This window comes from Hypanus sabinus, chromosome 10 (genome assembly GCF_030144855.1).
Source record: "Hypanus sabinus isolate sHypSab1 chromosome 10, sHypSab1.hap1, whole genome shotgun sequence".
NCBI lineage: Eukaryota > Metazoa > Chordata > Chondrichthyes > Myliobatiformes > Dasyatidae > Hypanus > Hypanus sabinus.
The window spans coordinates 64,477,064-64,493,418 of NC_082715.1; the positions used below are offsets into that span (position 1 = coordinate 64,477,064).

Below are 16,355 nucleotides of genomic sequence, written 5' to 3' on the forward strand. Positions count from 1 at the left end.
GGATCTCAAACGCTGCACAAAATTCAAGGTCTGTCAGATAGCAGTCATCCCTCTCTTCCATCCGCACCCCCCCCCCCGCCCCCCACCGCTACTACTATTTGAATTTATACCAGACACCTCAAGGCACTGGAGAGGTCTCCATAAGGTGTTTCAGATCTACGAAGCAAAGAAGCAAAGAGAATGGTGTACTTTTTGAGGTTAAAAGCCTGATTCAATTAAAAACTGAGCATGGACACAGCTGCAGAACAACAGCTTCCCTAAATAGGCACACAATTCCTGTCAGAGGAAGAAATTGCTAAGTTAATGTAGGAAAGCAATTCAAAGATATTCTTAAAGTACCGGTGGGGGGGTGGGGGGGGCGGGGTGAACATATTAGTCATGGTAGCCCAATGGGAGATGGAACATTTGGCACGACATTAAGGACTCCAGCATCAACAGTAGATGGAGTGCCACTACATGTTTGCCAATCTTGTCAAGTACTACGAGTCACATCTGTGACAGTTTGCTGACCAGTCACCAAACAACCAGACTTGAAGCAAGTCTTCCTTGATGCCAAAATGCCACCTAGAAAAGAAATATGATATTTGACAAGCGATGGATGATGTAATTTTTATTGTACTGATGAACTAAATAAACTTTCATAGTTGAGAATGCAGCCAGAGGTGGGCATTGACTGTGTGTGTGAAGACCTCTGTCAGACGTGACTATTGTTTGCAGTGTATTTGTTTTTGAATTTATTTTGCTGAGGATGCATTTTCTTTAACGTCAAGTTATTACGGTTGGCCAGAAAAGAATTTGATGTTGATTTGCATCTAATGTTATTGACTTTAATTTAATTGGAATTTTTTTGAAATGTCTTGTTTTTTAAAAATTCAGCAATAATAAGTGTGATAAATATGAAACTATAACCTGATTGGTAGACAGGGATTTGTAGAGTCATACAACATGGAAGCAGTCGCTTCAAACATCCATGCCAACTGAGGTGCCCGTGTAAGCTGGTCCCATTTGCTCATGTTTAGCATATATCTCCTTAAACCTTTCCTATACATATTCCTGACAAAATGTCTTTCAAATGTTTTTATTTTATATGCCTCAGTAATTTATCTGGCAGCTCATTCCGTATGCCATCACCCTCTACATGAAAAAGTTGCTGCTTGGTCCCTTGTAAATCTTTTCCGTCCCACCTTAAACTTGTCCTAAGTGTGCTCTCTTGTTCATGGGGATAAAACTACGTGCATTCACCATATCTGTGTCTATCATGACTTTATGCACTTCTTAGTTCACACCTCAGACTCACATGTTCCATGGAATAAAGTCCTCACCTGCCCAGCCACTCCCTATAACTCCGGGTCTTGATTAATGGCTGCATTCTCTTAAGCCTTTAAGTAAATATTTGTTTTGATAATTGCTCAAGTTACATTTTGAGTGTTTTTTCTCTTTTACAGTTTTTTGCACAACAATAAACTGTCACAGATATTGCCGGGGACATTCAGTCAGCTGGTGTCCATGAAGAGATTGTAAGTAGGAAGCTGCCTTTATGGGGAGATGGGGAAGGGAGAAATACCTAACCATTTTGAGCTCGTAATCAATGCTAATAACAAAACAGAAATGAATTACCAGTTCTGTTTTTCTCTTGAAAGGGCAGCAAAGGGATTTGTACGTTGCAGTAGGGATGCTTTTTGGAGACAGTGTGGGGTGTTGGAGGTCAGGTGGGGGTTTAGTGCCAGTGATGAGGGGAGTTGGAGGTCAGGGAGCTAGTGGTCAGAGTGTTCTGTAGTCGAAGGCCAGTGATCCCTGTGAACAGATGTCAGTTTGTGTGTGTGTGGACAAAGACAAGTGATCACTATGGTCCATGACCGAGGTTGGCAGCCCCTGTGGACAAGGGCTTGTGACTCCCCGGGTCAGTGAGTCTTGTGAACGGAGATTCATGCGGGCAGGTGACCGCCACCCCCACCCCCTGCCCAGGGTCAGTGAGTCCTGGGTGAGTTCAGAGCTTGAAGCCTAGAGTTCGAGGTCCCATGATCATCCTTGGGTTGACACTGGAGATAAAAGACCAAAGTTGACAGATCTGGAAGTCGAGGCCTGATATTCTAAACTCCTTGGTTGACATGGCCGTAAGTGGGAAGTCCAATGTCTGTGAGTCCACTGGAGGCCAGGAATGGCCTGTGTGTGAAAGTGGGTGGGTGACAGGGAGAAAAGGGAGTTATTTTTCTGTTGTTGATTTGTTTTGTTGTGGAATTGTTGTGGTGAACATTGTGGCCATGCTACGTTAATGCTGTACTGTGTAGTGATGCTTGCAAGCCACCCGCCCACCCCCCCACCCACACACACACACACATCCTCGTGCTTTTAATGCAAATGACGCATTTCTGTGCATGTTTTGATGTACATGTGATAACTAACTATATCTGAATGCACAATATTACGCTTCAAGTACAGTATATTGCAAAATCCAAAGGAATTTGGAATAGATTTGCCTTTGACTAAACTGGTGCCAGATTAGTATTAGGTGCACAGCAAAGAGGAAAATTTAGTAGTGAATATTGTAATTCCATGTTAAATATTAAATGCAAAGAAAAATGGGCAAGTTCTTTTTACCGGCGTGCAATCTTCCTTGTTCCAATAATTTGCTGCATCCAGGTGATTCAATACACTTGAAAAGAGGAAACCCATGCATGGCAGCTATCAAGAAATGCAGTTGGTTTTCAGTTAGAGTTAAAGCTGAAAAGTGGGGTGCTTATCGAATAATTTTAATGCAGTTTGCTTTTTTCTTCAAAGAGTAAAATGGTTTAAAAAAATTAATTATTTTCGCATTGAAGACATCACTCAAATCCCCTGATAAAGTGAAATGTGGATGCTTTAATTTTGTGCGAGTGCCGGTTTATAATGGGAATTTTTCTTTTTTATTTTCTGAAGTAGACTTTTTGACTAAGCAGACTTAAAAGAAATTAGAGACATTAAAGACGTTAGAGTTCGCACAATCCTAAATCTTCACTTCAAGTTATTTCTTTTTAACAGGAGATTGGACTCAAATAACCTCAATTGTAACTGTGATCTGATGTGGTTGGCTGAGATGCTACAGGAGTATGCTAAGCTGGGTAACACACAAGCAGCAGCTACTTGCGAGTATCCCAAAAGACTGCAGGGCAGATCTGTTGCCACAGTTACACCAGAAGAATTTAACTGTGGTGAGTTTCCATTTGATCAAGCCAAGGTAGATAATATTGCTGTCCAGGTATTAAATTACTGGCCACTAGATCAATTTACCATGTTTAATGCTTATTGTATGTTTATCTTACAATATTGTTGCAGAGAGGCTCTACTAATCTGATGAAAAGTCAGTTACGTATTGCTGTAACTTCATATTGATATTTATTTTATAATGGTTGAAACAATTCTGCAGAATTACTCATAAACCCAGGATGCTGCAGATGCTGGAAATCCTGAGCAACGCACACAAAATAGGCGGAACTGAACAGGTGAGGAATAAACAGTCGATGTTTTGAGCTGAGTCCTGATGAAGGGCATCAGTCTTAAACTTCAACTGTTTATTTCTTTCCGTAGATGCTGCCTGATCCACTAAGTTCTGCCTACCTTTTGAGTAAAAAAAATTACTCAGCTCCTTTTCTATGTCATCTTTAATGTAAAACATTATAATATATTATTCAATCACAACTAAGGGAAAATCTGCAGATGCTGGAAATCCATTCAGATAGCTTTAAGTGAATGGACGCTTTGTCAATAGGTGAAAGGTTAGAGTCATAGAAGGTTAACATCACAAAGTTTACAACCAAGAAAGTGGTCATTTGCTTATTGGGTTTGTGATGGTTGGAAAGGTGTGAGAGGATGGATTTGTAATTCTTCGTAAACAAGAGTTTAGATAAGCTCCAGCAAGCAGGGAGTGGGAATCAATTAACAAAGGACAAAGGGTTGACTGTATTTAGTTTGGGCACAATGGCAACAACTGGGGCTGGTCATCAGTTCCAGAGACGGCTGAACTGAAGTGAGGCATGCAAGGCGACAATTCATTATGGCCCAGCATCGGTTAATGAAAATGTGGATGATAGTTGCATGAGGCCGAATAAGCTTAAGAATTGTGCACCATAATTCAGACATGTTGGAATTTTTGGAAAGTAACAGGGATGCAAGGGAATTTAAGGTTTCACGCGAAGGCATCAAGGTTGGAGGTAGAAGTGTTGGCATGCAAGTTAATCGAGCATGGTACTCGAGATTCATCTTGATTTCAGGCAGTGAATACATGCTGATGTGTTTCCCTGTGTATACTTATCCATTATAAAGCCATTAGCCTAGTGAAAAGAATATCTTGTATATAAAGTACAAAACAAATGGTACATGTTTAATTAGCCAATGAGAGTGTAGTATATTATTCCAGTCGGCCAATGAGTGTGCAGTACTTTATGATCCCTTTTAGGGGTGATTCCATGAACATTGATCTGAATACTAAATAAGGTACCAGTGTATGCTTCAGGAGTGGCAGATGCTTCTGAACTTGTTGCATGTGAGTTGCTTGTCTGTACCATTGAAAGTGTGTCCAAGTTCTCTAAAGGTCACTTGTGTTTTTGCTGTACAAGAGACGCAGTACACTCTAAATGTAAATTGCTGCTGGGATTTCTTCTAAATTAGGGTCATGGTGAAGTATCAACCTCTGATTAGAAGTTTGCTTGCACAAAATTAATGCTCAATCCAAACTCAGCATGGCTTAAGTTGAGTTTGAGTACTTAAAATGTTCTGATTTCAAAAATGTATGAAAAATGTGACGTGGCCATTGCTGGGAATAATTCGCATTCAGATATATAATTAATCTAACTGAAGTGCCAAAGGTTGATCAAAAAGAGTTACTAACAAGGTATCCTGACCCACACTCCGCAAGTTAGGTGCATCACAGCACTACCTGTCTGGATCTGAGCTTTGCACAGCTCAAGCTCCACCATCTGCTTAAATCTTAAATCCTAACTACACAAAGATCAAGTTTTTTGGTGTGACCATCTTGATATGGTATTCATTATACAGCATTGGAACCTTAATCTGCTTGATTTTAGTGTCCAACACACTGTTTTAAATATAAAATAGTTATTCTAATTCTACCAGATGTCCAGGTTCTACCCTTTAAACCTTGGTTTTGTTATTGGCTTGAGTTATTTGAGCTGCTTCAGTGCACTTCAGTATTCTGGCACTTAAGATGACAATCCACAATATGTTTTAAGTGTTTTCATACTTTTTCCCCTGGTAAAGTTGAAAACTACTTAAAAATTATTTCTCCATCTACATAGAGAAGCCACGAATAACAACCCAGCCACAGGATGCGGATGTAACATCTGGGAACACTGTGTACTTTACCTGCCGAGCTGAGGGAAATCCGAAGCCTGAAATAATTTGGCTTCGTAACAAGTAAGTTGATACCTACTGCCCACCTTTTAGCTTCTTTTGTTTAAAGTGTTATTTCAAAAGTTAAAATCTCAAGTTTTATCTGTGGAGCAGTTCACTTGTTCGTGTGCATTTTAATGGACGTCCCAGAAGTTCACCTGCCCTCGAGTTGTCCAAACAAGTTGTTCCTCCTTTGAGAGTCCAGCAGGTCACTATTAGTTAACCTCCTTTCTGTGAATACTTCTGCAACATGAATAAAACTAACAAAAGGGAAAATTATTCTGTTCATTCCTATAAGATATTTTTGAAAAATTAAGTGTAATCATCACTTCCTGTGTGGTAAGTGATAGGTAAAATAATTTCTGGCCATGGAGATGTGGAGGTAGTTGGTCAGTATTAATACTGTCTTTTTGTTTTATTGGAGTAGTGATTTGAGATCCTGTTCATGTGCAGGAAATGGAATCTTTGATTTGGTATTCCGGCACATGATTAAGCAATTGGAAACTGGAAATTACTCGTTAAAATGTAATCCTTTGACAAATTTTGGAGTGCTGTCATTCTCCCGTGCCAAATAAGATTTAGCTCTTTGCAGAGAAGCTGTACTTTCTGCAGTAATTAATGTAATCACTAATGTATCATGCTGTTCTTCAGGATAAGAAGTCTTCTGTGTGCTTGTATCAATAACAACAGATTTATTCATTTGCTGGCATTCTTGCCTAAGGCAGCAAGTTGGCTTCTCATTCCACTGCAGACAAAGGAATCTAACTTAAACCAACAGCTCAGCCTAACACAGGAAATTCCATGTTGCTTTAGATATTAAGGCAACATCTGCTTGCACATGTGGATATCGTGTTATTCATTTAGCAAAATATATTGGCCAACCCAGTCAACAAAAACCGGGGTATTCATATATAAATTGAATTCTAGCTTTATCTGTACAACAGTAACTGTAACTTTAAAAAATTGTACTGTGGGGCATCATTAGACTATTCTAAAATATCAGAAATGCACAATTTTAGCACAGGTTGACTTACAATCACTTGTAAATTGAGCTGGTGGTCATTTTGGACTGCTGTGAAACAGATTTTTGTGGCAAAGATGAAGCTAACAGATATGAGTTGCTTTGTATCTAATACTTTGTAACATGGCAGAAATTTATAATGAATTTTCTTGATCTGCATGTTCATATTCAGACTTAAATTGAATTTTTTAAAAATTACATTTCCCACATATATTTCAATCCAGTTTCTCTGTTTTAGTCTACAAAATCTGCTTTTGCATTCCTGAAAAGTTATCAGCATGGTGATCTGAGCTTGGTGTTATTAGCTGATTCAAAATGGTGCCATGTTTCTGCAACCAGTCAAATTCCAGGTGAAGTGTCACTTAAAAAATTTAAGAAATGAATAAACATTGATAATTAATGAAGCATTATTGCTTGACGTTCAAAAGCTTGCTTATTGCTGATAACTTGAAATAGCTTTTACATTGACCAATATGCTTGGTACAAATATAATTACAAATCAGATTTCAAATCAGTATTTGGACTTGATTTTTTTTTCATAATCAATGGAATTAATTAAATTCACATTATTTTAATGCCTAAATTTGCCAAACCTACATTACGGGTGCTCTTGTTCCTTTACAGTAATGCATTAGATATGAAGTATAATCCACGCTTAAACCTATTGGATGATGGCACTTTAATGATTCAGAATACTCAAGAAGATGACCAAGGTGTTTACCAGTGCATGGCCAAAAATGTAGCAGGGGAAGTGAAAACCCCTGAAGTCATTCTTCGGTACTTTGAGATACCAGGTAAACATCCTTGAGAACATCAGATCTTATTGATGGGAAAGGATTGGGAGAGGATGAAAAGAAAGAAAATGCATTCCTATCAGTATCATTTCCCTCACTTATTTCCTTGTAACCTGTTATAACACTTGCCTATTAACACTCAGCCACCCTGCTCCCCAGATTTTCCCAGCAGCCTCCTAAACTGACTAATTAGCCTCATAATAGCAAGTCTTCAGGATATGGAAGGAATAATATGCAGTTGTAGGAAAAATCTGCAAATTCCAAGAAATGGCACCTGAGGTAATTATCAAATCTCGTTCATTGGACCAGCAAGATTGGTGCACGACCTATAACATCACAGCGCTCATAATAATCAAAGAATAAGATGACCTGCTCTGGAAAAAAATTTCACCACTGTGTTTAAGTGGTGTTTAAACCAATGCATGTTATGTTGTTTCAATACTGTTATGCAAGCAAAATTTTGCAGATGCTGAAAAACAGCAGAAAATGTGGTAAGTGACGTCAGCATTCATGGAGCTAGCAACAGATTTGAGGCTTCGTGTTGATGACTTTTATCAATACTCAAAATATGTATAATGCTGCACAAATTGTGGTCGAGTTTGGGGGATCGGAGATGTTGATGCACAGAAAAGATGAGTGATAGATCGGAGGCCAGGTGTAAGTCGCAGAGATATCAACAGAGTTTGTTATTTATGTATGCTTATTATAAATTTAAAATTGCAGTTGGGTATAAGGACAGTTGTGCAGCACACATTTGGTTACTATTGACGGCTAGTAATCAGATGGTTGTAAGATTCCCGAGCTACACTGCTGTCTGTCAGCTTTTCATGTTCTACAATGCAAATCTTATGTCTTTGCTACTTTAAAAATATCTCTTCTTTCTCCAATGCTAAAGAGGAAGAGTGGAATAGAAGTTTAGTGCTGAATGCTGTGAATAGCTCTTATTTATGAAGTGAATGAATATTTTTTTTGTTCTACATAAATTTGACTTGTGTTTCTTAAATAGCTCGGCCTGCTTTTGTAATTCAGCCACAAAACACTGAGGTCTTGGTCGGTGAGAGTGTCACATTGGAATGCAGTGCAACTGGAAACCCTCAGCCACGGATCACCTGGATAAGAAGTGATGGGTCTCCCTTACCCAATGACCCTCGATATACTATAACTTCCTCAGGCGGACTCTATATACAGAACGTGGAGCAAAGAGATGCTGGCCAGTATACCTGTCTTGCAAACAATAATCAAGACTCCATTCAAGCAAATGCATTCATAATTATTAAAGGTATTTAATGCAGCACCATACAACCACTCATAAAGTATGTGCTTGTGGGGAGTGGAACATAATGAACCAGGGATCTAATTGATTTATTACAAGAGATTTGCTTTCTAATTAGATTTACATAATTAGCAAATTATTTACATGTTTGAAACTGGTCTTGAATCTTAAAGGTCAATGCTTGAAGAGTTAACCACCTTTCCACCATCTTTTCACCATGCTTTCCCATATATGCATACGTGCTACTTTGTCTGAATTACCAGTCATACGTCCACACTCCATCCTTTGGATGTACCTTTTATGCTTAATTATTTTGGACTTTATTGCAAGTGGAAGCATGTTGTCTACATCTGTCAGACCCTTTCGTTAGTCCTTTTTATCAGCTCTTCTGCAAAATTAATGCTTGGTCCTTGAATGTACCCTGCTGAAGTTATCCTGTCACTTTTAATACATCACTTCTTGCACTCCTCCAGTATCACAATACCTCTTTCTGTTTTTTAGCATACAAATATGTTATTTGGCTCAGCTGGCCCATAATGACCAACAAGGGCTAATCCTACCCTAACCTATTTAATTTTCTTCCTCGTTCCTGTCTACCCTCTACCCCACCCCAAGATTCTGCCATTCGTCTAAAAACAAAGAGATCTACCAAACTACATGTTTTTGGGATATGGCAGGAATCGACACGGAATCAGAAGGGATCAACATGGTCACAGGCAGAACATGAAAACTCCATATGTAAAGTACCATGGTCCTATTTAGGTTCAACAAATTGCGCCATTGTGCCAGCCAGTAATAACACAAAAGTATGGACTAACAAACTTATTTTTGATATTAAGGCATTTGTTTGCTTTATTAGCATTAAATTATTGCTCTGTTCCACTTCAACATAGCGCGTGATTAATAAACTTGAGAGATAATTCTTTCCTTCTTCCTCAACCCCTCCATCTTGTCTGTAGCTCCACCTCAGTTTACAGTCTTGCCTGATGATCAGACAGTTGTGGAGGGACGAAGTGTAGAGCTCCACTGTGAGGCAGAGGGCAATCCTACACCAACCATAACATGGACTAAAGGAGGTATGTTTGCATATAACATTTTTTAATTTCAGGCTAAACAATTTGGTGCCCAAATAAAAAGAAAACAAACTAGTATTTGCCATCAATGTTAGCTGCTTGGTGCCTGACTGCTATTTCCTCTATGGAATAAAACTTCTACCCATAGCAGCCAAAATGTGCTTAGCTTCATTAACAGTAAAACTGATACTATTGTTTTGCTAACTTTAAGATTTATTATTCTAACTTCTATATTGTGTTAGTGTTTTGAGAAGTGATAACTTTTGCTGGTTTTTTTTGTTTAGATATTTTTCATTATGTTCTGTACATTAAAGTTGTATGCTTTTTCTATTGTGAGTTTCATTCAGTTGGAAGGGTTGACCTAAAAATAATTCTGGTATGCACATATTTTCCAGACAATGGAAAGAACTAATTTATTGTCTTTCACTCTCCACAACAGTTTTATTCTGCTTGATTACAGACGTGATTGGCCTTGGATATAATTACTTTAAATTTTCTGATATATAAAAAAAATCAGTAACTCAGAACTGTGGGTAGTAATAGGGTGCAGAAATGTTGGATAGACCGAATAAATACAATGCCTCAGTCTTTACCAAAGTTCAAAGTAAATTTATTATCTAAGTACGTATATGTCACCATGTACAACCCTGAGATTAATTTTCTTGCGGGCATACTGAAGAAATCCATAATAGAATAATAACCGTAATAGAGAGAATAAAAGACCAAGCCAGTGTGCCAAGACAACAAATTGGGCAAATAGAAAAAGAAAGAAATGATATTTATTGCTTATTTGTTTATGGGAACATGAAATGAGGACTCCTGGAAAATGTGTCCATAGGTTATCAAAACATTTCAGTTATCACCTTTGGTTTAAGAGCCTGATGTTGAAGGGTAATAACTTCCTGAACCAGCTGCTGTGAGTCCTGAGGCTCCTGTACCACCTCTCTGATAGCAGCAGCAGCAAGAAGAGAGTATGGCCTGATTATAGATGATGCTTTCCAGCAACAACGTTTCATGTAGATGTACTCAGTGGTTAGAAGGGCTTTACCCGAGATGGACTGGGCTGTATAAACTATTTTTGAAAGATTTTCCATTCAAGGGCATTGGTATTTCCATACCAGGTTTTGATGTAGCCAGTCAGTATGCTCTCCACCACACATCTATAGCTTTTCGAAATTTTAGACGTCATGCTGTGAATATTTGCAAACTCCTAAGGAATTAAAGGCGTTGTGCTTTCTTTGTAAGTGCACTTGCATGCTGGGCCCAGGACAGGTCCTCTGAAATGATAACACTAAGAAATTTAAAGTTGCTGACCCTGTGCTCCTCTGAACCTCTGATAAGGACTGGCTCATGAACCTCTGGTTTCATCCTGAAGTAATCAAAAAGCTCCTTGGTCTTGTTGATAATATTTAAGAGGTTCTTGTTGTGGCAGCACTCAGCCACATTTTCAGTCTCCCTCCTGTATGCTGATTCATCATCACCTTCGATTTGGACTACGATAGTGATGGAAGCAATCCTAAACATGGCAGTGGAGCTGTGCTTAGCCACACAGTCATGAGTGTAAAACAGTTAGAGCTGGGGGCTAAGCACACAGCCTTGTGGTGAACCTGTGCTGATGGAGATTGTAGAGAAGGCATCAGCAGCATGCCAGAAATTTGAGTGTCAGGGACAGAAGTTAGTGTTGTCACTATTACTAATGAGAAGGTTCTTGGTCAGCTGAAAATTCAAGAGGTAGGCAAGTGATCTTAACCAAATGGACTACATCCCAGGAGCTGAGGAGATTGTGGAGTTATTAGTAATGATCTTTCAATAATAATTCGATTCTTGAAATGGGTCCGGGGGAATGGAAAATTGCAAATTTCACTCCACTCTTTAAGAATGCAGGGAAGCGAAACACAGGAAATTATAACTCACTTAGCCTAATGTAAGTGGTTGGCAAGTTGTTAGAGTCTATTAATAAGGATGAGGTTTTTGTGTACTTATGCGTGCTAAAATAGGCCTAGATCAACATTGTTTCCTTCAGGGGAAATCTAGCCTGACACATCTGTTGGATTTCTTGGAGGAATTAACAGGCTGTCTACACAAAGGAGAATCAGGAGACGTTTATTTGGATTTTTGGAAGGCCTTTGACAAGGTGCTGCACATGAGGCTGCTTCACAAGATAACAAGATGTACTTGCTGGAGTTTAGAAGAATGAGGGGGATCTCATTAAAACCTGTTGAATATTGAATGATCTAGGTAAAGGAAATATCCTCAGTATATCCACTCGATCTCGGCCTTTCAATATTTGATAGATTTCAATGAGATCCTCCCCACTTAGTCAAAACTCCAGCCACAACAGGCCCTGGGCCATCAAACACTCCCCATATGTTAACCCCTTTGTTCCTGGGATCCTTCTTGTGATCCTCCTCTGGACCCTCTCCAATGCTAGCATGTTTTCATAGATAAGGGGGCCAAAACTGCTCACAAAACTCCAATTGCAGTCTGACCAATGCCTTATAAAGCATCAGCATTACTTCCTTGCTATTGTATTCTAGTTCTCTCGAAATGAAAGTTAACATTACATTTGCCTTCCTTATTGTTGACTCAACTTCGAAGTTAACCTTTAAGAAACCCTGCATGAGGTCTCCAAAGTCCTTTTGCATCTCCAGTTTTTGAATTTTCTCCCCATTTAGAAGATACTCAGTACCTTTATTTGTTCTACCTAAGTGCATGACCACGCATTTCCTTACATTACAGCAACACACACAAAATGCTGGAGGAACTCAGCAGGCCAGGCAGCATCTATGGAAAAGAGTAAACAGGTGACACTTCTGGCCAAGGCTCTTCATCAGGACTTCTTGCTGCCTGGCCTGCTGAGTTCCTCCTGCATTTTGAGTATGTTGCTTTGGATTTCCAGCACCTGCAGATTTTCTTGTGTTTGGCCTTGCATTATGTTCCATCTGCCCATTCTACCAAACTGATCCTTTTTGCAGACTCCCTGCTTGGTCAGCACTACCTGCTCCTCCATTTATCTTTGTATCGTCTAGAGACTTGGCCACAAAGCCATCAACTCCATCATCCAAATAATTGACGTTTAACATGAAAAGAAGCGGTCTGAAGCACCTTCTCCTCTGGTAGTACAAATACTTACTCCTCACTTAAGTCCCCGACCCTCTCGCATTTATGGTGCTCTGCTAGTGTCTTCCACAGTGAAGACTGACTTAATAATTCTTATTAAGTTCATCAGCCATTTTTTGTCCCCTTTTAGTACCTCTCTAGCATCATTTCCAGCAGTCTGATATCCACTCTCATCTTTCTTTTACTCCTTGTATATCTGAACAAACTTTTTGCATCCTCTTCTATACTATTGTCCAGTTTACCATGATACAGTATGTCCTGAAGAAGGATCTCTGCCTGAACCATCGACTGTTTACTTTTTTTAAATTGCCTGATCTGCGGAGTTTCTTCAGTGTGTTGCTTTGGATCTCCAGCATCACCAGACTTCCTTGTGTTTGTGACTTACCTTGATATTTTATCTTTTTTCTCTTTACTGTGTTTTTACTTGCCTTCTATTGGGTTTAAAAAATTTTCCAGTCATCAACCTTGCCACTAATTGCCACTTTTGTTTTATATTGCCTTTGACTTCCCTTGTCAGCCCAGTTGCTTCATCCTCCCTTTTGAATAATTCAGATTTGGGATGTATCTTTTCTGAGCCTTCCAGATTACTCCCAGAAACTCCAGGCAATGCTGTTTTATAGTCATCTCTGCTAGTGTCCCCTTCCAGTCAACTTTGGCCAGCTCCACTCTCATTCCTCTAATTCATTTTACTCCACTGTAATTCTGATACATATGACTTTAACTTCTCCCTCTCAAATTTCAGGAGGGATTCTATCATATTATGATCACTGTCTCTGAAGGGTTCCTTTGTCTTAAGCTCTCCATTCAAATCTGTGTCGTTACATAATACCCAATCCAGAATTGTTGTTCGAGAGGGCTCAACCTCAGGCTGCTCTATGAATTATACAAATTCTGCCTCTTAGGATTGAAAATCAGCACCACCCTGATTTTCCCAATCCACCTGCATATTGAAATCCCCCAAAGCTATTGCAACTTTGCCCTTTTCACGTTCCTTTTCTATGTCCCATTGTAACTTGCAGCCCACAGCCTGGCAACTGTTCAGAGGCCTTTAGATATTCCGTTAGTATCTGTATCCCCATGCAGTTTCTTAACTTTACCCACAAGGATTCATATCTTCCAATTCTGTCATATCTTTGATTGATTTCATTTTTTACCAACAGAGTTATACCACCTGTTCTACCTACCTGCCTATCTTTTTGATACAATGTGTATCCTTGAATTTAATCTCCCATCCATGATCTTTTTTCCGCCATGATTTCATGACGCCCACCACATCATAATGCCAATCTCTCCCTGTGATACAAGATCCTCTACCTTATTCAGTATACTGCGTACATTCAGATATAACACATTCAGCCCTATATTCTTCACCCTTTTCAATTTTATCCCCCTTTTACACTGCAGCTCGTCCCATTGACTGCAATTTTGCCCCTTCATCTGCCGTTCCTTCCTCAGTCTCACTCTCTGCTGTATCTCATTGTATACCATCTGCCCTATCTCAGCCCCTATCATTTCAGTTCCCATCCCCCTGCCAAATTTGTTTAAACCCTCCCCAACAGGTCCAGGAAACCTGCCCACAAGAATATTGGTCCCCTTTAGGTTCAGGTCTAACCTGTCCTTTTTGTGCAGGTCATACCTTTCCCAGAAGAGATCCCAATGATCCAGAAGTCTGAAACCCTGCCTTCTGCACCAGTTCTTCAGCCGCACCTTCATCTGCCAAATCATCCTATTCTTTCTCTTACTGGCACATGATACAAGCTACAATTCAGTCATTACTACCCTGGAGATCCTGCTTTTCAGCCTTCTGTTTAACTCTTCAGGACTTCATCCATTTTCTATCTGAGTCATCGGTACCAATGTGTAGCTAGACTTCCAGCTGTTCACCCTCCCCATTCAGAATGCTGTGGACCCAATCAGAGTAATTCCTGACCTTGGCACCTGGCAGGCGACATAGTATCCGGGTGTCTCTTTTACATTGCAGAATCTGCTGTGTGCTCCTCTCATGACAGAAACCCTTTTCACTACTGCAAACCTTCTCTTCTCCCTCCTCTTCTGAGACGCAGAGACAGGCTCAGTGCCAGAGAAAAGTTCGTTGCAGCTTCCCCCAGTATGTAATTCTCCCCTACAGTATCCAAAGTGGTGAACCTATTATTGAGGGAAACAGTCACAGGGGTACTCTGCTCTGACTGCCTATTCGCTTTGCACACTCTGAGAGTCACCCAGCTCCCTGCCTCCTGCAGTAGTGTGTCTATCTGCTTATTGCCACCTCATTTTCCCATGTGAGTCGAAGGTTGTGCAAATAGAGCTTCATTTCCTCAACACGGCCTCTAAGGAGCTGAAGCTCAGTGCATTTAGTGCAGGTGTTTTTATTGGGGAAACTGGAGCTCTCCCGAAGTTCTAACATTTCACACAAGGAATATACCACGAACTCTGGACTGATTCTCAGCACACTAGCTATGTAGTGACAGCAAAGAGAAACTTACTCGAAAACTTGCTTAGAAGGAACTTCCACCTGTGCTTGCCCAAGCCCTTTGAGCCAAAGCCAGACCTCTCTAACACTCTTGACTCACACAATGGCCACTCGCTTATTGTATTTGCCCCTGCTGAGTGCCTAATCATCATTCTAATATGATCAGATCTTCAGGTTAATGGAAATTTGCTTTTGTTTCTAGGTGGTCCACTTCCTGGAGACAGAAGGCTTGTTGTCCTTCCCACGGGATCGCTAAGGATTTCCAGAGTCGTCCTCCATGATGATGGCCAGTATGAATGCCAGGCTGATAATATTGTTGGTGCCCGTCGAGTTGCTGTCCTCCTCTCTGTACAGCGCCGAAGTATGCTACCGTTTTAGTACCTTTGAATAACTAAATCATTCACTTTAAGTGTAAGGAAGCCTGTTATCAAAATAGATACTTCTGAAAGATTTAATAGAATCCTAGTGAGAGAAGTGGTTCATTGTTCTACTGTGTCACCCACCATGGCAGTTTTGATTTAATGTTACATTAGCAAATCTTGGAAGCTGTAGTAACAAGTGAATGAAAGCAGAAAAGATAGTTTTCTGTGTAATTGGATACAGCATGAAAGTGATGTACTCAGTCTTTTGTTGAGAAGTTTTGTGCTCTATATGGTATCTAATATGCATGTCCTGACTTGCCTCATAGGCCGAAGCATCATGACCACAAATTAGTTAAAGAGGGAAACATTCTTGCTGGGAAGAATTAATTTGGGAAGGAAATTAAGATTCTGCTGCCCTCCATTGGTTGGGGTCAACCATGGATGTTGTGTCCCAGTGGTCTGTGTGATATGCAGGGCAGTGTGATTTGGAGAGCAAGCTGTTGCCCATTCAGCAGCCTCCCTCTCTCCACACAGCTAATGAATCCAAAGGAATGGCAGTGGCCAATGTAGTTTGGCACCAGCAGTGTCGCAGGATTTGCCAGTCAGCGTTGAACTCAACGTAGGACTGCCTTTGGGACCCCAGTTCCAGATTTTTCCCTGGGGGGGTTTACTCCTGAACTCTCCCCCATGAGTGGGTATAACCACGAAGAAGCAGAGATTTGAAATCAGAGTTGTCCTTCTCTGGATGAGCTGCCAACCACAGCTGAGGAGCCTCATCTGCCCAAAGCAACTGGATTTAAGGCACCGTTAACCCACCTTTTCCCCTTCTCCTGTCAGTACAAACAGTTCCGCTGGGC

At 40.2% G+C, this 16,355-nt stretch overlaps 1 protein-coding gene across 4 annotated transcripts in view; it reads left to right on the forward strand.

Moving 5' to 3' along the window:
- The window catches only part of LOC132400715 (peroxidasin homolog), a 243,350-nt gene that overhangs the window by 176,587 nt on the left and 50,408 nt on the right, over positions 1–16,355 (forward strand). For 3 of the 4 annotated variants that reach the window (XM_059981996.1, XM_059981994.1, XM_059981995.1), the window contains 7 exons: positions 1,446–1,517; positions 3,019–3,188; positions 5,292–5,409; positions 7,031–7,200; positions 8,207–8,479; positions 9,433–9,549; positions 15,339–15,497. In XM_059981996.1, coding sequence (XP_059837979.1) covers positions 1,446–1,517; positions 3,019–3,188; positions 5,292–5,409; positions 7,031–7,200; positions 8,207–8,479; positions 9,433–9,549; positions 15,339–15,497 — 1,079 coding nt within the window. Of the gene's footprint in view, positions 1–1,445; positions 1,518–3,018; positions 3,189–5,291; positions 5,410–6,665; positions 6,757–7,030; positions 7,201–8,206; positions 8,480–9,432; positions 9,550–15,338; positions 15,498–16,355 lie in introns of those variants that run through there. The other variant, XM_059981997.1, reaches the window with a different exon arrangement.